Source organism: Equus asinus, chromosome X, assembly GCF_041296235.1.
Source record: "Equus asinus isolate D_3611 breed Donkey chromosome X, EquAss-T2T_v2, whole genome shotgun sequence".
NCBI lineage: Eukaryota > Metazoa > Chordata > Mammalia > Perissodactyla > Equidae > Equus > Equus asinus.
The window spans coordinates 100,757,065-100,780,248 of record NC_091820.1 but is presented as its reverse complement, the minus strand read 5'-3'; the positions used below and the strand labels follow the sequence as shown (position 1 = coordinate 100,780,248).

At 36.6% G+C, this 23,184-nt stretch overlaps 1 protein-coding gene across 4 annotated transcripts in view; it reads left to right on the top strand.

Annotated features, from left to right (window-relative positions):
* Positions 1-23,184, top strand: part of NUP62CL (nucleoporin 62 C-terminal like) — a 94,054-nt gene that overhangs the window by 57,182 nt on the left and 13,688 nt on the right. The window contains exons 5-10 of one of the 4 annotated variants that reach the window (XR_011499775.1): positions 2,159-2,309; positions 2,567-2,616; positions 2,760-2,894; positions 4,623-4,734; positions 5,412-5,461; positions 8,214-8,280. Coding sequence is in view for 3 of the 4 variants with exons in the window: in XM_014835328.3 (XP_014690814.1) it covers positions 2,159-2,309; positions 2,567-2,616; positions 2,760-2,894; positions 4,623-4,734; positions 8,214-8,280 (515 nt within the window). In the remaining variant the exon portion in view is untranslated. The remainder of the gene's footprint in view (positions 1-2,158; positions 2,310-2,566; positions 2,617-2,759; positions 2,895-4,622; positions 4,735-5,411; positions 5,462-8,213; positions 8,281-23,184) is intronic. The other 3 variants (XM_014835328.3, XM_070502631.1, XM_044763945.2) reach the window with 3 other exon arrangements.

Below are 23,184 nucleotides of genomic sequence, written 5' to 3'. Positions count from 1 at the left end.
TCCTCCAATGAAACGAATGTTACCTCTTTTATTACTGTCCTCCAGATCCTTGAGGAATTTTTTTCTTTTTTTGTGCATATTTTCTCTCTGCTATTCTGTAAATTCTGTTGGTCTATCCTCAAGTTCACTAATTCTGTCCTCTGTCATCTCCACTCTAGTATCAAACCCTTCAAAGGAGCTTTTTATTTGTTATTTTGTTTTTCAGTTCTCTTATTTTCATTTGATTATTTCTTGTACCTTCTGTTTCTTTGCTGATGTTTTCTATTTTTCATTTGTTTTTAGAGAATTCTTAACGGCTTGTTGGAACATTTTTTGATGGTTGCTTTAAAATATGTTTCAGATAATTCCAACATCTGATACCTCTCAATGTTGGAGGCTGTGGATTGTCTTTTCTCTCTCTTTTTTGGGGGAGGGGCAAGGAAGATTGGCCCTGAGCTAACATCTGTGTCAGTCTTTCTCTATTTTTTGTCTGTGGGACGCCACCATAGTGTGGCTTGATGAGCATTGTGCAGATCTGTGCCCAGCATCCGAACCTGCGAACCCTGAGCTGCCAAAGTGGAGCACATGAACTTAACCACTGTGCCACTGGGCCAGCCCCTGTCTTTTTTCTTCTGAGTTGTGATTTTCCTGGTTCTTGATATGACAGATGATTTTCAGTTGTATCCTGAACATTTTGTCTGTTATGTTAGGAGAGTCTGGATCCTATTTAAATCTTCTTTTTTCATCAAGTAATCCTTTTGTTGAAAGTGTAGTGCAAAGATTGGTTGCATTTGTATGTCCAGCTTCCCACTGGACCCTGCCCATATCACCCCAGCAAAAATGGAGCACTTTCGCACACTGCCTCAATGCAGATGAATGGTGTGGAAGTTAAAGATAGAGAAGGTAAAAAGATATTCTCAGCTCCCTCCTCAGCTCTACTGATTCATTCTCTATGAAAGTGGGTCAATGAATCATGCCATTTCATTGCCTCTAAGTGAGGATGTAAGCCCAGCTCCCAGCTGGGCCCTCAGGACCCCAGAACGAAGTGAAGTAGGGGACTACCTCTTACTGTTTAGTTGCTGCAGAGTGGAGGTAGAATTGCAGCTTCGTTTTGGACCCCGCTGATACAAGAGGAGGGTGGAAGCAGGATGTCAACTATACCTCATAGCACTTCATTCAGCCTTGTTGATGCTGGGTTGGTATAGAAACTTAGCTCCCTACTTGGCCTCCCTGACATGGGCTCTGGGGAGAAGGGGGACGGGGTGCTGACTAGCCCTGCTTTTCCCTGCCTTGTTCAGTCTGGGTTTTTCCAGTGGGTGTGAGGTTAAGCTTTTCTCTAAGCCTTACTGATACCAGGGATGGTGGAAAGTGGAGTCCTTACTAGCCCCAACTTGATCTACCTTGTTTAGTCTCAATGATGCCAGGTAGATATAACGGTTAGCTGCCCATTGGATCCCACTGACACTGAAGCCCAATGTAACTCCATCTCATTCTGCCTTATTAAGTTTTGTTGCTGCTGGGTGGTGATTTAGGTTCAGCTTTTCAGTGGACTTCACTAACAGTACCCTGGTGGGGGAATTAGACCACTGCCTGCCTCTGCTGGGTAGGAAATTGATGATGACCTCTCTGCCAAGCTCTGCTGACACTGCCCCAGCAGAGGAATCAGAGCATTGCCTGATTGTGGGATGGAAAATCAGCTACCTGCTCAGTCTTTTGATACCACCTGGCAGGGAAATCAGAATTCTGCTTGGTTCTGCCCGGTGGGGGATGGAACATCAGCTTGCCTACTCTGTTTCATGGATACTGCTTAGACAAGGAATGGATCACTTTGACTAAGCGCTGCGAGGAGAGGGAAACCTACTTCTTTGGACACGTGCACCCAGAATGGAGCTTCCATCATGCTGAGCTGAAAGGGAAGGAAAGGAGCAGGTTGTGGTATGGACTTTAGATGTTCTTACTGAGATTTAGTAGATTTATTAATAAATCTTTCTTTATTTGCTGTATTCCCTTAGGATAATTTCCAGAGAATTTGGTGGTTTTTAAAATAATCTTTACCAGTTATGGTGGTTTTGTTGGGGAGCATGTCTGCTTGTGTGCTATTTTCATCTCTAAGTCCTCCTATATTATTCATTTAAAAAATCTGATCATACTTTTAAAAGTATAGCATCCTTTTTTATAGTGCAATCATGACTCCTGTGATGACGTATGGTCAGCTGGATGGTCTAATAAACAAATGGAGCCTTGAGTTAGAGGATCAAGAGAATCACTTTCTTTACCAGGCCGCCCAGGTCAATGATCGGGACCATACATTGATTGAGAATGGTGAGAAGGTAAAAAGATATTTTAATTAATCTACCTGCATTCCACACGTATTTTCAGATGAACACAAGAGAATAGACCTGTGTTTTGTGGTTAACTTTCTATTCTAGTGTTGGTAAGCAGCTTAAAAATATTTTCCATAGGCAATAAGTACCTTGAATTAAGAAATATTTCATACTTGAAGTATATGTGAGAAAATTAATATTATTTTTAAATGACAATATAAATTCAGATATTTATATTATTATATTCTTATTTTTCTTTATAGATTATTACTTTAAATGGAGAAGTGGAAAAAGCGAAACTGGATCAGCAAAGGTAGAACCTTAGATTCCCTGGGATGAAAGATTAAAGATCTATCTCTTTGTCTAGTTTTATTTCTCCTTGTTGTAATTTACTGACATTTGTTTTGTCACTCCAAATTCCTTTCATCAGCCCTTCTCTTGACTTGTTTTTGTCAGGCTGGAACAAGAATTGGATTTTATCCTGTCACAGCAGAAGGAACTACAAGATTTCTTGACCCCTGTAGAGGAGTCTGTGAAGGACCAGAGTAGGTCTGATTTTCTCCTGCCTGCAGATGAGGACCGTAAGAGGACGTAAGTAACTGAATAAAGATCAAGGAATGGGGCAGGACTTAGCTGCTATAAAAAGGGAAGAAATGGAATTGAAAGGCAGGGAGTAACTAGTAGAAAAGGACAAGTTCTTATAGTTGCCATTTATCAACTCATTTTGACTTTTTTCTGTTTATCTTTCCAGGATGCTTGAAAATGAAGTAATCATTCTGGCAATTTTGTTTTATAGCATTTTGTACACTGTTATTAATCTCAAGCTTATACATGGCCACTGTAAAGTTTTTATATTTGTCAAGTTTGTTCTTAAATTAGAAATACAAATTTTATGTGTGTGGTGTCATAGTATTGTGGGATATTTATGGTCTCCTATTTATATTGACTCTTTTAAACCTAATGTTCATGCAATTGCTTCAGTGATAAATCCTTTGCTATTTTAAAGGTAATTTGTTAATCTGGGGACAAACTGCATAGCTTTCAAAAATTGAATGATTTTGTCAATGTCTTGGGCTGGATATATTTTATGTGTGTGTGATCCAGTCTTTACCTTTGCTTGATGCATTGCCAAATGTTCCCACAGTAACTTTATCTCTCTGGAACTGAGATTTGGTAATCAGGCCAAATTATAAACTTTTGTTAGGAGAACTTCTATAAATGTGCTACATAAACTAGATTAAGACTAAATCGGTCTCATTTTATCAATGGCTTATTAGTGAGCTAAGATTGAGCTTATTTTTTAAAAGGCTTGCAAGTTAACTTTTTTGCAGTTGCATTAAATGTGGAAAGTATAGCTAATCTATATGGACCCTAGTTCTGTTTCTGCTCTTGTATTTCAGCCATGGTGAATTTTTGTTTTTTCATTGCTTTCTCATTTTTTTGGAAACTTATAGGATTATGTTTTTGGCCATGAGATCCTAACTGTAGTTTGAAGGAATAATTGAAACATTAGTCCCTTTCCAGTTGCTTTTATGTAGCTGCATTTATACTGTGATGAAATCTTTACCAGAATCTTCAACAATCTAGGCAACCAATTACCTATAAGTACTTTGGGACAGAAACGCAGTAGATAGTTATCAATAAATCTGAATCCTTTAATCCTTATAGACATTAAGGTTGAAAAACCCTCTGGTTACTTTGATTTTCATAAACATATTCCTTGATTAGGTTAAATGAGAGTGTGTGTGTGTGTGTGTGTGTGTAAATAGTTTGGGTGGAAATCTTGAAAATTTAGCCAACTCATCAGTTTGTTGTGAACTTAGCAGATTTGTCTGCCTTTGGTTATTGTGAATCTCATTTCTCAAAATGTATTTTGTTGAATGATGGAGTATTTATATAAGATTTTACTTTGAAAACTTATATGTTCAAAATCATTGAAGACATCTCAACACTTATTTAACTATTGCTAAACACCAATAACTTCTCATATGTCTAAATGTCCTCTGGGTTTTTTGACACCTAAAACGAGTTCCTTTGCTTCAGAGCTCCCCAGAACGTTATCCGGAGAGTAAATAGGTGACTGTAAAAATGGCAAGGTGGACAAAAGCCTTCACCTATGGAGTCTTTTTTGAATATGGTAATAATAAGGTCATGAATGCTCCATCCATAAAAATGTGCCATTAGTCATGACTGAGACCCACTGAGAAGGTAGGGGAATTGGGGAAAATCCAGTTGGCAGTATCCTTTTTGTATATAAGTAACAATACACAGTAGATAAAACATTTCTTGTTAATCCTTTTATTTCACCTGCCTTTTCAGTTACAAATTCGCAGGAAATATAGATCCTCAGCTGAAACGAATGGCCCAAGATCTCAAGGACGTTATTGAGCGCCTGAATACATTTGGAAATCTTGCTGGCACTACTGACCCGGTATGTTAACTGCTTTATCTGTTTAGACAACCAAGATTTAGTATGAAATAGAATTCTGTGGTTCCTTTAGTCACCTTCTCCTGTCCTCTATAGTGCTCTTTACCTACCTCTAGAGATATGAAGCTCTTGGGTGTAGTTAGCGTGACAGGAAATATTTAAGGACAGAAAAGGTGGTGAGTTTTTTGTGCTCATTCCCGGAAGGGTGAAAAAATGACTTTCCTCCCTACATTTTCAGGGTTTTCTCTCTGTTCTTCACTTAACTAAGTATGCCCCTGTACTTATTTTTCTGTTCACTTACTCATTAGCTAGTTCATTCTTCCTTTTACATATTTATCTATATATTCATATAACTGTGAGTGTATATGTTTGAGTCTGTTACGTATATTCAGGCAGTCCTTAATTTATGATTAGGTTATATCTTAAAAGTTTGATAAGTCCAGTATTTGAGACTTAAAATATATTTTTCCATGGAAATTTTGTTAAATATGGTTATTAGGTTTCCACCTGCCTCATAGGATCCTGCTTAACTCATGATGTCATGGGGAAATACAGCCAAGGCTCCAGTTAGAGAGTTGAGACGTTTTGAATTAATTTGGCAGTAAGAAAGGATTGTTTTTTTCTCCTTTATCGATATTAATTAAAGAGCTTATTTCCTCTGTCTTTCCCTATTGTGTTAGCAGCTAGATGGAGCCCTCCTTTTCCCCACTCCTACTCCATGGCAGTAATGGTAAGAGGAATCTCCCATTGTGGGAGCTCCCATTGTACTTTCTATCAGTTGATTATAATTAGGAGTGGGACCAGGATCTTGGTAGTTGAGGATGAATGATAATATATAAGTGGTGATTTTTCTTTAGTAAGCTCTTTGTCTGATTATATACAGATAGTTTTTTACCTACATACATATTACTAACTTTTTAAATTATGAGACACCACAGTATACTTGAGAAAGCATTCGAGTTTTATTTAAGTCACTTAATCTCTCTGGGTCTTGGCTCCTTCTTTTTCAAATTGTCAAGGTTGGACTAAAGGATCTTGAAGTCCTCTCCAGCTATAAAAATTATACCATTCTCTACTTTGGGTGAATCTAGAGTTGAACAAAGACAAATATAAATTAGTCTGGGATTATCCATGCTACCATCTCCCTGTGTTCACACAGGTTATCAAAAGCTGACAAAATATAGATTTTCTCTTTAATGAATATTAGATCACCATGTAACTCCAAAATTCAAAATTGTTTTGCTGTATAGAATTTCGATGCATAGATAAATTCATGCAGATTTAAACATGAAGCAGAGCTGGTGTCTAGTCTCTCTGTGCTAAAAATAGAAGAGATGCGTTCTGAACAGAGTAAGTAAAAGGAGACTGTAATCCTATCCTTGTCTTTTTTCTCTACGTAGCCTTGAATTGTTTTATTTTAGTAGTGGAGAGCAAATGGTTTGAGCCTTTGTTTTTGTTTTTCCTGGCAAGGGTGATTGAGATGTTTAAGATGAGTGAATTAAAGGATAATTGCTGCTTGATAGCAGGACAAAAGAAGCAAGAGATCAGCAGCAATTCTTTGCTTTCCTCAGATAACATAAATCATTGGACAGGAAGCAGAGAAAACATTTACTGAACAATAATATTCTTGTAGATAATTTATTGTAACCGGATCAACAAAGGTTCATTACTGTGGGCCATTCACCAGGGTGGAAAAATAGCAACTATGTTCAACAGCATTCATGATGATGGGATTTGCCCATTTATTTTTACCTTTTTTGAGGGGAAGTAGAAGAGAGTACTTAATATCTAAAATTTCTGTTAAGCAAGTCCATATTATGGTGTATGATATTTAGTCACATTTTCTTACAAAAATTCATTCTTCCTACTATGTTACATTTTTATATGGTGTATGGAATACACTAAATTTGCTGTTTTTATTACATTCTGTTCTTTCAGGTGTGGTGACATTTTCATTTCCTCCTATCTTCAGTATTATCCTGGAGTTTGCTAGAAAACTCATCAAAAGTGTTCTAAAATTTTTTAAATGTTTAATATTTTTGTTACAAAGTTAATACATATACTTATTCAACGTATTAAGCTTGGAAAATATGGGTATCTGTAAAGAAAATTAAATCACTTATATTACCAGTACTCTGCTAATATATTAGTGTATTTCTTTCAAGTCTGTTTGCTGTGCGAGTAGAAATATTTCTTTTGTTATAAATAGCATTGGAAACATACCTATATAAAATTTTGTATTCTATCTTCATTTAATATTCTTTCATGGTGTTTTCCCTAAATTTTAACCATTCTTGAAAACATGGCTTTAATGACTCTATAATATTTCATTAGAGATGACTTTATAAATAAAAGATTTAATCATGTTTTTATTGTTGGAGATATTGTTTCCAATTTTTTGTCATTATAAAATTGCCCTATAATAACCAGTTGTCTTTAGGTTTGATTATTTCCTCTGGATAGCTTCCTAGAAGTAGAATATACTGAGTTAAAAGATATGAATATTTGAAGACTTTTGATATATATTGTAAAAATTTACATTTTGAAGAGTTGAGTCAATTTATATTAGTATAGGTTGTATATAAATGTACCTGTTTTCCCATGCACTTGACTACTGAGTATTAACATTTATTGAAAATTGCTGATTTGGAAATCTTGCCATTTGTGACAGCATGAATGGATCTTTAGGGCATTATGCTAAGTGAAATAAGTCAGACGGAGAAAGACAAATATCATATGATCTCACTTATATGTGGAATTTAATAACAAAAGCAAACAAAAAGACAAGCTTGTAGATACAGAGAACAGATTGGTGATTGCCAGAGGTAGAGAGCAGGCAGTGGGTGAAATGGGTGAAGGGAGTCAAATGGTACAAACTTCTAGTTATAAAATAAATAATCATGGGCATGTAATCTACAGCATGGTGACTATAGTTAGTAATACTGTATTGCATATTTGAAAATTGTTGAGAGTAGATCTTAAAAGTCTTCATCACAAGAAAAAAAAATTTTTTCAACTATGTGTGGTGATGGACATTAACTAGATTTATCGTGGTGGTCATTTTGTAATATATACAAATATCAAATCATTATGTTGTACACCTGAAACTAGTATGATGTTATATGTCAGTTATACCTCAATAAAAAAATTGCTTATTTCGTTGACAAAAAGTAATATTTTAAATTTTTGTGTGAATTTCTTGTAAAATGTCTCAATATTCTTTCTTTATTTTTGTGCTGTAGTAGTCAGTCTTTTACTGAATTGTAGGAATCAAATTCTTTACAATACAAAATAATTAGATTGAACTAATATATAGATGTAATGAATATTACAAATATAAAATAGCAAGAAAAAGCCATTAATATTTAGTACATTCCCAGTCAATTTATTATGAGAAGAAATAAAAAGTCCCTTCGTAATTTAAATTTTCTATTTACCGTATCAGAATAATCACAATCTAAAAATCTTGTGTATGTTTTTAGCTCCAGCAGATCTGCAAAGTTCTGAATGCTCATGTGGACTCTCTACAGTGGATTAATCAGAATTCAGGTGGGAGTTTATTTGTACACCAAGATATATGTATAGCAAGTAGAAAATGTGAGACCAGTCAGGTTTTGTGCCCCAAGACCACACTCAAATAATAGCTCAGTTGTAGGAGCGTTGCTTAACTCATGGTATGTCTACATTAGTTCTGAAGAGCTATAATTGCTTATTTTTATAAAGTGAAACACAGGAAAGATAAATTAGAAACTAATGAAAATAGGGGGTGTATAGGAATGAAGTGGAGGAGATAAGGATAGAAGCAGGACTTCTCTGAGTATACCTTTTGATACAGTTTTGACTTTTGGACCATATAAAAGTTTAAATACTCAAAAATTAAAATTAAACCAAAAATAATGGGAAGAAAGACAAATGGTAATATTGAATATGACCTAAAACCGAACAAAGCTGTGTAACTAATTTATAACATAATCATGCATTTCAGATAACTTTTGAACATAGTGATCTTGATGGTACATCCTCATGAGGATGTAATCTTAAGGATAAAAAGAACTGCAAAGAAATCTTAAATTTTCTTAATAAGTTTATTGTTAGTTTCAGAATTATAATATATATGGCATAATAATATTACTGCCCGTTTATATATAGGAGGATACAGCAAATGCATATTCTAATAATGAAAAACAAAGATTTTCATTGAAAGATAAAGGAAATCTATTTTTCCTTTCCTTCTTTTATATTAATATTATAAATTTGAACTGCAAAGTATCAGTATGAATTCCTCTCCTCTTGTTCTGTACATGGAAAGGGCCAAGAAGCAATGGCAGACTCCCCAGTAGCAATCAGCACATCTGGCACCTAAATCTTGGTTTCCAAATACCATTCCTGTTAAAAGAAACCAAGGCTTCTTGGGGAAATAACTGATCTCAGGTCTCAGGCAGGAAATGTACAGGGTGAGTTTGGGACTTTATATTCCAGAAAACAAAGATTGTTCAAAGACTAATGAGGTTATATCAGGAGACAAGATTGTGTTTGAATGGTCTTCTATTTGCTAAATTAGGATGGTTCAAACATTAGAAAGAATAATGACAGTAATAGATTATAGTACACTGATGGGGGGGGGCGGGAACCGATGAGTCCACAGTGATACTCCAACAAAAAAGAGAGAAACGGGAGGTCCTTTATAGAAACATGCCAGCTAGTAATTGTAGAAGGAATGATAGAATGAGAGAACCACCATTAAAAAGTTTTCAAAAGAGCACTTTTATTAAGCTTCCCCTGATCTTGGATACCCCACTTCATTTATAAAATCTTTCAACTGTCAGTTATTTCTTGGAAGAAAAAATATGCTAGCAGTAAATGGACCAAATAAAGCTTACAAGTTACTGAGTTATTGTTTCAAAAAGCAGTTTTATTGAGGTATAATTTACATACCATAAATTTCACCCATTTTAATTGTACAATTTGATGAGAAAGTCACCATTTTGCAGCCCCAGCATAATGACTGATTCATTACTAAAACCACTGAGTTTAAGATTTTTGGGGAACAGGATATTTATATGATCTCAAAAGTATCACTCCACAGATTAGTTAAAAATTACAAAGGAGAAAATGTACCTTTATCACAGAGCTGTCTGACAAGTACAATTTTAATCAAGTGATCAAATTTAATATCACCAATAGTGGGATAACTTGACACTGTGTGCCTCTTGATCGATGTGATAAAACATACACAATATCACGTATGTAGTATTCTTACCAAAAATATTTAACCTGAAGCTAACCATAGGAAAATAATCAGACATTCTATGTATGAGACATTCTGAAAGATAATTGGCTTGCACTCTTCAAAAGTCAGTCATGGGAAGCAAAAAAATTAAAAACAAAAAAAATTAAGGAGATTATTTTAGATTAAAAGTAACATAATCAAGTTACCATCTTAACTTTGATTGGATACTGGATCAAAACCAAGAAGATATTATTTTGAACAATTGGGGAAATTAAATATGGACTATATATTGTTATATTAAGTAATTTTATTATTTTCCTATGTGTGTTATTGTGGTTATGTAGGAAAATATCTTTTAAGTAATTTTATTGGGATTATAACGGTTTATAACATTGTGTAATTTCGGGTGTATGTTATTATTTGTCAATTCCTGAATATACTTCTTTGTGCTCACCCCCAGTAGTCTAATTTTTATCCATCACCATACATTTGTGCCCTTTTGTCCCTTTTGCCCACCCCCTAACCCTCTTCCCCTCTGGTAACCACTAATCTGTTCTCTTTATCCACGTATTTGTTATCTTCCACATATGAGTGAAATTACGCAGTATTTGTCTTTCTCTGTCTGGCTTGTTTCATTTAACATCATACCCTTCAGGTCCATCCGTGTTGTTGCAAATGGGACGATTTTGTCTTTTTTTATGGCTGAGTAGCATTCCATTGTATATATATACAACATCTTCTTTATCCATGCACCTGCAGAAGGGAACTTTGTTGCTTCCACATCCTAGCTATTGTGAATAATGCTGCAATGAACATAGGGGTGCATAAATCACTTTGGATCATTGGTTTCAAGTTGTTTGGATAAATACCCAGTCATGAGATAGCTGGATCATATGGTATTTCTATTTTTAATGTTTTGAGAAATCTCCACACTGTTTTCCGTAGCGGCTGCACCAGTTTGCATTCCTACCAGCAGCGTATGAGGGTTCCCTTTTCTCCACATCCTCTCTAACATTTGTTGTTTTTTGTCTTGGTAATTATAGCCATTCTGACTGGTGTAAGGTGATATCTCATTGTAGTTTTGATTTGCATTTCCCTAATAATTAGTGATGTTGAGCATCATTTCATGTGTCTGTTGGCCATCTGTGTATCTTCCTTGGAAAAATGTCTGTTCATGTCCTTTGCCCATTTTTTGATCGGGTTGTTTGGTATTTTGTTGTTGAGTTGTATGAGTTCTTTATATATTTTGGAGATCAACCCCATGTCTGATAAATGTTTTGTGAATATTTTCTCCCAGTTGGTGGGTTGTCTTTCCATTTTGTTCATGGTTTCCTTTGCTTTTCAGAAGCTTTTTAGTCTGATGTAGTCCCATTTGTTAACTTTTTCTTTTGTTTCCCTTGCCTGAGTAGACAGGATGTTCGAAAAGATGTTATTAAGACCAATGTCAAAGCGTGTACTGTCTATATTTTCTTCTGGGAGTTTTATGATTTCAGGTCTTACATTCAAATCTTTAATCCATTTTGACTTTTAACTTTTGTGTATGGTGCAAGATAATGATCTACTTTCATTCTTTTGCATGTGGCTGTTTTCCCAACACCATTTATTGAAGAGACTTTCCTTTCTCCATTGTATGTTCTTGGCCCCTTTGTCAAAGATTAACTGTCCACAGATGTGTAGTTTTATTTCTGGGCTTTCAATTCTGATACATAGATCTGTTTGTCTGTTTTGGTGCCAATACTATGCTGTTTTGATTACTAAAGCTTTGTAGTATATTTTGAAGTCAGGAATTGTGATGCCTCCAGGTTTGTTCTTTTTTTCTCAGGATTGCTTTGGCTATTTGGAGTCTTTTGTTGTTCCATATAAATTTTAGGATTCTTTGTTCTATTTCTGTGAAGAATGTCATTGGGATTCTGATTGGGATTTCATTGAATCTGTAGATTGCTTTTGATAGTATGGACATTTTAACTATGTTTATTCTTCCAACCTATGAACATGGAGTGTCTTTCCATTTCTTTTTGTCTTCTTCAATTTCTTTCAATAATGTCTTATAGTTTTCAGTGTACAGGTCTTTCACCTCTTTGGTTAGGTTTATTCCTAAGTATTTTATTCTTTTTTGTTGAGATTGTAAATGGGATTGTATTCTTGATTTTTCTTTCTGCTAGTTCATTGTTAGTGTATAGGAATGAAACTGATTTTTTAAAATTGATTTTGTATCCTGAAACTTTGCTGTAGTTGTTGGTTATTTCTAATAGTTTTCTGGTGGATTCTTTAGGGTTTTATATATATAGAATCATGTCATCTGCAAATAGCAAAAGTTTCACTTCTTCCTTTCCAATTTGGATTCCTTATATTTCTTTTTCTTGCCTAATTGCTCTGGCCAAAACCTCCAGTATTATGTTGAATAGGAGTGGTAAGAGTGGGCACCCTTGTCTCGTTCCTGTTCTCAGAGGGATGGCTTTCAGTTTTTCACCATTAAGTATGATGTGTAGGAAAATATTTTGATTCTTACAAGCTGCATGCTACATTCTTTAGAGATGTGTCATGTCTGTAGTTTTCTTTCAAGTGGTTCAGCCAAAACCATTGGTGAAGAGAATGCAATGGATCAATTTGTGGCAAGGTGGCAACAGAGGGTTAATCTAGGTAAAAGGTATACAAGTTTGAGATTTTTACTGTTCTCTCAACTTTTTTATAGATTCAAAATAAAAATTGGGAGGAAATCAGTTGTATAGACTTTTGCCTAATAATGAAATGTAATGAGACCTCAGTAATTGAGACAATTGGGGAGTAGTTAGCCAATCATTGTTACTGTTTTTCAAGATGTGGTATGAAAATAATATAAATTTTCTTATTTGCCATTCTAGATTCCTCATTCTCTGCAGTAATAGAGGCCATCAACCATGAGCTTCTTTCCCTTTCAGACATTCCTATATCATCATCCATCTTTACTTCTTTCTCTCCTGTGTTAGAGGAAGAAATGTCCTATCCCTTTGTAAAGTGTATTTTGAATCATCAGAGGGAGGTTAAATTCTGTATTGCTTTAGTAGTGATTGCCTGATGGGGAGAGGTTTCCGAGTCAGATACATATGAGTTCAAGTCAAGGCATTACCACTTAACAGTTGTGTGAACTTGTTGCTTAATCTCTTTGAGTCTGTGTCCCCATTTTAAAAATGTAGGTTAATATTTACCTTTTAGGTTTTTGTAAGGATTAAAAGAAGCAATGTTGAACTTGCCTTGATCAGTGCCTGGCCTCTGGTTAGTGGTTGGCAAATGATAGCAGCAGAACTGGTTATCAGAGTTTACCATGTACAGGAGAGAGAGAGAAAGACAAGAAGAGTCATTTGATTCGAAAGGTAGCTATTAAATTGGATCTAGAGAAGGCAGTTCTAGGTAGATTGTCATTGAAACCACTTACCTAGAGAAGCTGTAAGAGCAGCTGAGATGTGGGCAATGTCAGTGGCTGGAAAACATTGAAAAATGAGATTATACAGAGTTTGACTCAGTTGTTTTCCTGTCTATTGCATATTTTCCTACAGTCAGCAATGCTTCTTGGGTGGAGCTGAGGGGATGTCAATATGTAATTAGGACTGTAGAGAAAGATTATAGTAATGTTTTTCTTTTGGCTTGAATCCTCTTTGCATAAATGAAATCTCAAGGTTCTCAGCCAGTGTTTTCCTACTAATAAAATTGAGGTTGTTATCGCTGCAAAGGACTTACTTTATATAAATGAAGAAACTGTGGCCCAGAGAGGTTAAATTATGTCCCTAAGAACACACAGCTAGTTGGTGGTGGAGCTAGGATCAGAATCCAAATTTCCTAATTACCAGAACAGTATTTTTTCTGCTGGTGTGCTCTTAAAACAATTCTAATATAGGCATCACTGGATATAAAAAAAATCTTAATCATGTACCTAAAAATAGAGGACAAGGGTTTTCAAAGTATGATAATAGTAGTACTTTGAGTGGCATATAAGTTCTAGGTGTCTGGGTAAATTTCTCAGTCAACACAGGTTACAAAGAGTAAGACAGTGGAGAGTAATGATTACTGGAAGTTACTTTTTTGCTAAAAATTCAATTTAGCTGGTGAGGCAATAAGATCTCGTATAGGTTCTCGACTGAGACAAGGGAGGCCATGATGAAGAATGGGAAAAGACCTGGTAATTCTTGATACTGTGCTCCTTTTTTCTGTTTCCACCCAAGAAAGCTTTCCTTTTCATATCAGGAAATAACATGATCAAGTAATGGAGAGTGGCAGAGTTTAATTATGCTGTCTAAGACAGGGTTTTTTTGTTGGTGGTGGTTTATTTTGCTTTTTTATATTTAATGGCATTATGTCTTCTGAAATGGTCTGTGGACTGAGAAATTTTAAGGTTAAGTTCCTCAATGAGTCCATTTATTCACATCCAAATAATAGTTATAGAAAAACTAATACATATGTTATGTAACGATAGAAATAATATAATTTTTTTACTAAAGTGAAACCTCTAACTGTATAGTTTTTAAAATGCTTTTAAAGTTGAAATCTGTATTTTAAAACATTTTTGGGAAATGTTTTTTGAACTTAATATCTTTATGTCAATACAAATTTTTTCCTATTATAAAACATAGTAGCTATTATCCTAATAGGATCATGTATTTAATTTAAAAAATCAGCTTTCCTTTTAAATTGACTTGGGAATCATATGTTACACTTTAAATATGTTAAAATATTGCCCTGTCCAATCAACTTTTAAATACCCATGAGTAAGTTAATAGAGAACCAGATCCTTTTCCTCCTCTAACCTATGTAGAGATCGCTATGATGCGACTGAACTAGAAAAGGGTCAGAGATAGGTACAAGAAAGTTGAATTATGGAGTGTCTAAACAGAGGCCAGTATTGACCAGTTTCAAATTTGATATTTATGTATTGTTTAACATTATCTCTGTTTCTTTTCCTCCTGATTAGTATAGGTAATTGAGAGTCAATAGTAACTATAGTCAAACACCAGTTCCCTCTCTTGTCTTTCTCTTTGTAAAAATTTACAGCATTATTTTGAGGTTGACTTGATGGCATTGCTGCAGTCACACATCTGTCTTCTGAGTTGGCAATCACTAGAACTGCAGCAACTCCAGCTCTTCTGGGACTGCTTATGACAGAGAAGGCAATCAATCTGAGCCAATTTGTGATTCATTTAAAATATGTGGATCTACTTCTCTTCGAGGGAGGAGGTAGGGGTGAAGGATAGGTGTTTTTTGTTTCTTCATGTACCAAACCATTGTCATGTCTGTTATATTTATCAAACACTACAGTAAAGGGACAGGCAGTGGAAAATCTTATACTTGTTGTTATTTTTTTTTTTACTTTTTATTAAGATTATGATAGTTTACAACCTTGTGAAATTTCAGTTGTACATTATTGTTTGTCAGTCATGTTGTAGGTGCACCACTTCACCCTTTGTGCCCACCCCCCACCACCCCTTTCCCCTGGTAACCACTAAGCTGTTCTCTTTGTCTACATGTTTAACTTCCACATATGAGTGGAGTCATACCAAGATTGTCTTTCTCTATCTGGCTTATTTCACTTAACATAATACCCTCAAGGTCCATCCATGTTGTTGTGAATGGGATGATTTTATCCTTTTTTATGGCTGAGTAGTATTCCATTATATATATACCATATCTTCTTTATCCAATCATCAGTTGATGGGCACTTAGATTGCTTCCACGTTTTGGCTATTGTAAATAATGCTGCAGTGAACATAGGGGTGCATGGGACTGTTGGAACGGCTGATTTCAAGTTCTTTGGATAGATACCCAGTACGGGGATGGCTGGGTCATATGGTATTTCTATTTTTAATTTTTTGACAAATTTCCATACTGTTTTCCATAGTGGCTGCACCAGTTTGCATTCCCACCAGCAGTGTATGAGGGTTCCTTGTTCTCCACAACCTCTCCAACATTTGTCACTTTTTGTTTTGTTTATTTTTGCCATTCTAACGGGTGTAAGGTGATATCTTAGTGTAGTTTTGATTTGCATTTCCCTGATGATTAATGATGATGAGCACCTTTTCGTGTGCCTATTGGCTATCCGTATATCTTCTTTGGGGAAATGTCTGTTCATGTCCCCTGCCCATTGTTTGATCGGGCTGTTTGATTTTTTGTTGTTGAGTTGTGTGAGCTCTTCATATAGTTTAGAGATTAACCCTTTGTCAGATATATGACTTACAAATATTTTTTCCCAATTGGTGGGTTCTTTTTTTGTTTCAATCCCGTTTTCCCTTGCCTTGAAGAAGCTCTTTAGTCTGATGAAGTCCCATTTGTTTATTCTTTCTATTGTTTCCCTTGTCTGAGAAGACATGGTGTCCGAAAAGATCCTTTTGATACTGATGTCAAAGAGTGTACTGCCTATATTTTCTTCTAGAAGCCTGATGGTTTCAGGTCTTATCTTTAGGTCTTTGATCCATTTTGAGTTTATTTTTGTGAATGGTGAAAAAGAATGGTCAATTTTCATTCTTCTACATGTGGCCGTCCAGTTTTCCCAGCACCATTTGTTGAAAAGACTTTCTTTTCTCCATTGTATACCCTCAGCTCCTTTGTCTAAGATTAGCTGTCCATAGATGTGTGGTTTTATTTCTGGGCTTTCAATTCTGTTCCATTGATCTGTGCATCTGTTCTTGTATCAGTACCATGCTGTTTTGATTACTGTAGCTTTGTAGAATGTTTTGAAGTCAGGAATTGTGATGCCTCCAGCTTTGTTCTTTTTTCTCAGGATTGCTTTAGCGATTTGGGGTCTTTTGTTGCCCCATATGAATTTTAGGATTCTTTGTTCTATTTCTGTGAAGAATGTCATTGAGATTCTGATTGGGATAGCGTTGAATCTGTAGATTGCTTTAGGTAGTATGGACATTTTAACTATGTTTATTCTTCCAATCCATGTGCATGGAATGTCTTTCCATCTCTTTATGTCGTCATCAATTTCTTTCAGGAAAGTCTTGTAGTTTTCGTTGTATAGATCTTCAACGTCCTTGGTTAAATTTACCTCAAGGTATTTTATTCTTATTGTTGTGATTGTGAATGGGATTGTGTTTTTGAGTTCTTTTTCTGTTAGTTCACTGTTAGAGTATAGAAATGCTACTGATTTATGTAGGTTGATTTTATACCCTGCAACTTTGCTGTAGCTGTTGATTATTTCTAATAGTTTTCCAATGGATTCTTTGGGGTTTTCTATATATAAGATCATGTCATGTGCAAACAGCGAGAGTTTTACTTCTTCATTGCCTATTTGGATTCCTTTTGTTTCTTTTTCCTGCCCTATTGTTCTGGCCAAAACCTCCAGTACTATGTTGAATAAGAGTGGTGAGAGTGGACATCCTTGTCTTCTTCCTGTTCTCAGAGGGGTGGCTTTCAGTTTTTGCCCAATTGAGTATGATGTTGGCTGTGGGTTTGTCATATATGGCCTTTATTATGTTGAGTTACTTTCCTTCTATACACATTTTATTGAGGGTTTTTATCATAAATGGATGTTGGATCTTGTCAAATGCTTTCTTTGCATCTATTGAGATGATCATGTGGTTTTTGCTTCTCATTTTGTTAATGTAGTGTATCACGTTGATTGACTTGCGGATGTTGAACCATCCCTGTGTCCCTGGTATAAATCCCACTTGATTATGGTATATGATCTTTTTAATGTATTCCTGTATTCGGTTTGCCAGAATTTTGTTGAGGATTTTTGCATCTATGTTCATCAGTGATACTGGCCTATAGTTCTCCTTCTTTGTGTTGTCCTTGTCTGGTTTTGGCATCAGGGTGATGTTGGCTTCATAGAATGTGTTAGGGAGTGCTCCATCTTCCTCAACTTTCTGGAATAGTTTGAGAAGGATAGGTATTAAATCTTCTTTGAATGTTTGGTAGAATTCTCCAGAGAAGCTGTCTGGTCCTGGACTTTTATTTTTGGAGAGGTTTTTGATTACTGTTTCTATTTCTTTACTTGTGATTGGTCTATTCAGATTCTCTATTTCTTCCTGCTTCATTTTTGGGAAGTTGTAAGAGTCTAAGAATTTATCTATTTCTTCTGGATTGTCCAATTTGTTGGCATATAGGTTTTCATAGTATTCTTGAGTATTCATAATCTTTTGTATCTGTGGTATCCGTTGTGATTTCTCGTCTTTCATTTCTAACTTTATTTATTTGAGGCTTCTCTCTTTTTTTTCTTAGTGAGTCTGGCTAAGGCTTTGTCAATTTTGTTTATTTTCTCAAGAACCAACTCTTTGTTTCATTGATCCTTTCTACTGTCTTTTCGTTTCAATTTAATTTATTTCTGCTCTAATTTTTATTATATCCCTCCTTCTGCTGACTTTGGGCTTTGTTCGTTTTTCTTTTCTAATTCTGTTAGGTGTCGTTTGAGATTGCTCATCTGAGATTTTTCTTGTTTATTGAGGTAAGCCTGTATTGCAGTGAACTTTCCTCTTAGGACCACTTTTGCTGCATCCCAAACAAGTTGGTATGGCATGTTTTCATTTTCACTTGTCTCCAGATAATATTTGATTTCTTCTTTAATTTCTTCAATGCTCCATTGGTTGTTCATAGCATGTTGTTTAATCTCCACAGTTTTGGCCAGCTTCATTCTTGTAGTTGATTTCTAGATTCATAGCATCATGGTCGGAAAAGATGCTTGATATTATTTCAACCCTCTTGAATTTGCATTTGTTGTGGCTTGCTTTGTTTCCCAAGATATGGTCTATCCTTGAGAATGTTCCATGTGCACTTGAGAAGAATGTGTAACCTGCTGTTTTTGGATGGAGTGTTCTATATATATCTATTGAGTCCATCTGGCCTAGTTTTTCATTTAATTCTACAATTTCCTTGTTGACTTTCTGTCTGGATGATCTATCCATTGGTGTTAGTGGGGTGTTGAGGTCCCCTACTATTATTGTATTGTTGTTGATATCTCCTTTAGTTTTGTTAATAGTTGCTTTACATACTTTGGTGCTCCTGTGTTGGGTGCATATATATTTATAAGTGTTATGCCTTCATGGTGGAGTGTCCCTTTTATCATCATAAACTGACCCTCTTTGTCTCTCTTTATCTGTTTACTTTGAAGTCTACTTTGTCTGATATTAGTATGGCGACACTTGCTTTCTTATGGTCATTATTAGCTTGGAGTATGGTCCTCTATCACTTCACCGTGAGTCTATGTTTGTCTTTGGGGCTGAGGTGTGTTTCCTGGAGGCAGCATATTGTTGGGTCTTGTTCTTTGATCCATCCTGCCACTCTGTGTCTTTTGATTGGAGACTTCAATCCATTTACATGTAGAGTGATTATTGAAATGTGGGGGCCTAATGCTGCCATTTTATTGCTTGTTTTCTGCTTCTCTTGCATTTCCTTTGTTTCTCGTCCCATGAATTTTGGACTACCAATTCAGGTAGGTAGATTTGGCTATATTGGCTTTCTTCTTCTTTGTAATTTGTGTCTTTATTCTTATTATTAGTTTAGTGGTTAACATGTGGTTTGTATAAAATATTTCATAGATGAGATAGTCCATTTTCTGATAGCCTCTTATTTGCTTAGATTAAGCCATTCCATCCCTTGCCTCTTCCCCTTCTAGGTTGTTATTATCAGATTTTTTTTCTTCCTTCTTGTGTTGTGAGTTTGTCATTAAAATGACAAGATTATATTTATTCTTGGTGTTTCCCTCCCTTTTATCTTTAATGTTATAGTTAGCCTTTGCTAACCTGTCCTGGTGGAGAGCTACAACTTTCTGATTTTGTCTTTCTACTTATCTCCTTTGCTCTGGGTTTTGTAACCCCTTTCCTTTTTTTGTTTTTTCACGTATGAGGGTCTACCTGAGTATTTCTTGTAGGGGAGGTCTTGTGATGATGAACTCCCTTAACTTTTGTTTATCTGGGAAAGTTTTTATTTCTCCATCATAGTTGAATGATATTTTTGCTGGATAGAGTATTCTTGGCTGCAAGTTTTTGTCCTTCAGAGTTTTGAATATATCATTCTACTCTCTTCTAGCCTGTAAGGTATCTGCTGAGAAATCCACTGACTGCCTTATGGGGGTTTCTTTGTAGATTATTTTCTTCTGCCTTGCTGCCCTTAATATTTTCTCTTTGTCATTGACTTTTGCAAGCTTCACTACTATATGCCTTGGGGTTGGTCTTTTTACATTGATAAAGTTTGGAAGTCTATTAGCTTCTGTCACATGGAGTTGCATCTCTCTCTCCCCAGGTTCGGGAAGTTCTCAGCCATTATTTCTTTGAACAGGCTTTCTGCCCCCTTCTCCTTCTCTTCTCCCTCTTGGATACTTATAATCCTTATGTTGCATTTCCTAATTGAGTCAGATATTTCTCAGAGAGTTTCTTCATTTCTTTTTAGACTTAGTTTTCTCTCCTCCTCTATCTGCAGCATTTCTATATTCTTATCCTCCAAATTGCTAATTCTGTCTTCTGTATTATTGACCCTACTGTTCAGAGAGTCCAGATTTTTCTTAATCTCCTCCATTGTGTTCTTCATCTCCAACATTTCTGATTGGTTCTTCTTTATAGTATCAAGCTCTTTTGTGACATAGCTCCTGAACTTGTTGAGTTGTCTATCTGTATTCTCTTTTAACTCATTGAGTTTTTTAATGATGGCTATTTTGAATGCATTGTCATTTAAGTTATAGATTTCAGTGTCTTCAGGATTGTTTTCTGGATACTTTTCATTTTCCTTCTGTTCTGGAGATTTAATATATTTTTTCATACTGCTTGATGGCATGGATTTGTGCTTCCGCATAGAGATAGAGTTTGGTTACTGCTTCCACTTGCTTCTTCTGGTGGGAGGCGGCAGCAGGTGTATACTCTGCACTGACCAGGATCCCTGTGAGCTGTTCCTGACCGAGCCTGGGACCCTCCTCCTGATTGCTGTGGCCCTGTGGGGTCTCGCATCAGCTGTGGGGACAATCACAAGACGACCTCGGGTTGCTGGTGCCTACTGTCACAGACTGCCTAGACACGCTCCCTCCTTAGGGTCTGCAGCAGTGTTATGGGCTTTCATTGCATTGGGGAGCAGGTTCACCTAGACTCGCAGCTCTGCCACCATCAGCTCCTGCAAGATCTCACTTGTCCACTATGAGCCGCAGCACAACTATGGGTATCTACTGTAGTCTGTGGTTAGCTTACCCAGCTGTGCCACTTCTGCCCCAGGGCCTTCTATCCTTGTGAGTGCCAGGTGGGTCCTCTCCGCTAACGCTGAGCAGAGGCTTTCCCTGTGGCTACTGTGGGACTGTGGATTTTCCCCCTGGACCAGGGAGCAATCACATTGGGGCTCCAAATTGTCACCGCCCCCTCGCATGGGTCCCACTTGGTCTCCCTTGCCTCCTTGGGCCACAGCAGGGCTTTGTGTGTTAGATGTGGCTGGTGGGTTGCTCAGCAGACTGAGCCCCTTTCGCCTGAGGGCCTCCCAGGCTTCTGAGTGCTGAGCAGGGCCTCTCCACTAATGCTGAGCAGATGCTTTCCCTGTCACTGCTGTGGGACTGTGGATTTTCCCCCGGACTGAGGAGCAGTCTCGCTGGGGCTCCAACTTGTCATCGCCCACTCATGCGGTCCCTCTGGCTCTCCCTTGCCCCCTTGGTGTCACAGAAGGGCTTTGTGTGTTAAGTGCAGCCGGGTGGGTTGCTCAGCCAGATAAGCCCCTGTTGCCTCAGGGCCTCCCAGCGGTCTTATTGCTGGGTGGGGCCTCTCCGCTAAGGCCGAGTAGAGGCTTTACCTGCGGCTGCTGTGGCACCATGGATTTTCACACTGGGCTAAGGAGCAATCATGGGGGGGGCGGGGGTTAGGGCTGTAGTCACCTGTGTCCACAGTTGCACTGCTGATGGGTGCGCACACCTGCCCTTGGTGCCGTGGCAATGTTATGAGCATGTCAGCCAGTAGAAAGTCACTTGCAGGTACTAGGCTGGGGGTCAGAGAGTTTTCACTTATCTCCAACTCCTCCTGGGGGGAAGTCCGTCAACCTTCCGATGTATAGCAGTGCAGGTCTCTCAGGCATCCTGAGGTACTGTGTGGATATCCTTTGTTGACTGATGAATGTCCAATTAGTTGTAGTTCGAAGGGGGAGAGACAAAGAAAACTGCTCTCTCCGCGATGTTGCTGACGTCACTCTATACTTGTCGTTATTTGAAAGTTCATTGAATATTTTCATGGCATTTTGCTTCTTTCATGAAATGTCCCAAAGCTTCACAACTAAAATATGTTACATCCATAGTCATTGCAGTCTCTTATGATTAGAACCCCATAATTATTTAATAACTGCTCACAACATTTAGACTACTATTTAGGGCAGAAAGAGAAGAATCCTTGGAGTAACTAAAAGTGCCATAAGGAATTTTATAGTATTTCCAAATTATAGTCGCATGAGTACTGATCTAGGAACACCTTATTTGTTTTCTTTTGGACATAAAACATTCTTAGTCATCTGGGGTGATATAACTAACTCTTGCATAAAATGCCTTCAGGATCATTTTAGAGAAGCAGCTTTTAGTGATATGTCATAATCATGCTTCATTTTTACCCAATGTTAATGTTTATTGTTTGAGGAGATTATTTTAAATAGAATTTTTTGCGGTTGGTTATTTTCTCAGTCTTTTTTCTTAATTGAGGTGTATTTAACATATAACATTATATTAGTTTCAGGTGTACAACAGAATGATTCAATATTTGTGTATGTTGCAAAATGATCACCCTATATCTTATGATCATCGTAAGTCTAGTTAACATCCGTCACATTACATGGTTACAAAGAATGTTTTTTCTTGTAATGAGAACTTTTAAGATCTACTCTCTTAGCAACTTTCAAATATGCAATACAGTATTATTAACTTTATCACCATGCTATATTTTTTAAAGAAGCTTTGGTCCAGATAAGAAGCGCTTTAAAAATACTTTTATTAATTTCTTTCAGCCCCCTCATATCTGAAGAGTGTCAAATGCTGAGGTGCCAAAAGATGCCTTGCAATTCCAATTAGTGTCGTCTTCCACTTTCATCTTCTAGAATAGAATCTGATTTACTGATCGAGGTGGTTTCATTTACCTCCTCTTTTTCTTAAGTTCTTTGGGAAATCTTGTTGATAACTGGCTGATCAGTGAGGTCATCTCTTGTGTTCTGGAGTATAATGTTCCACTTCAGATACTTCAGAAGCAAATGCTCTTGGTATGCCAGTGATGTGGCAACAACACAAAGACTCATTTTAAGGGTCTCTTAAGCTCACA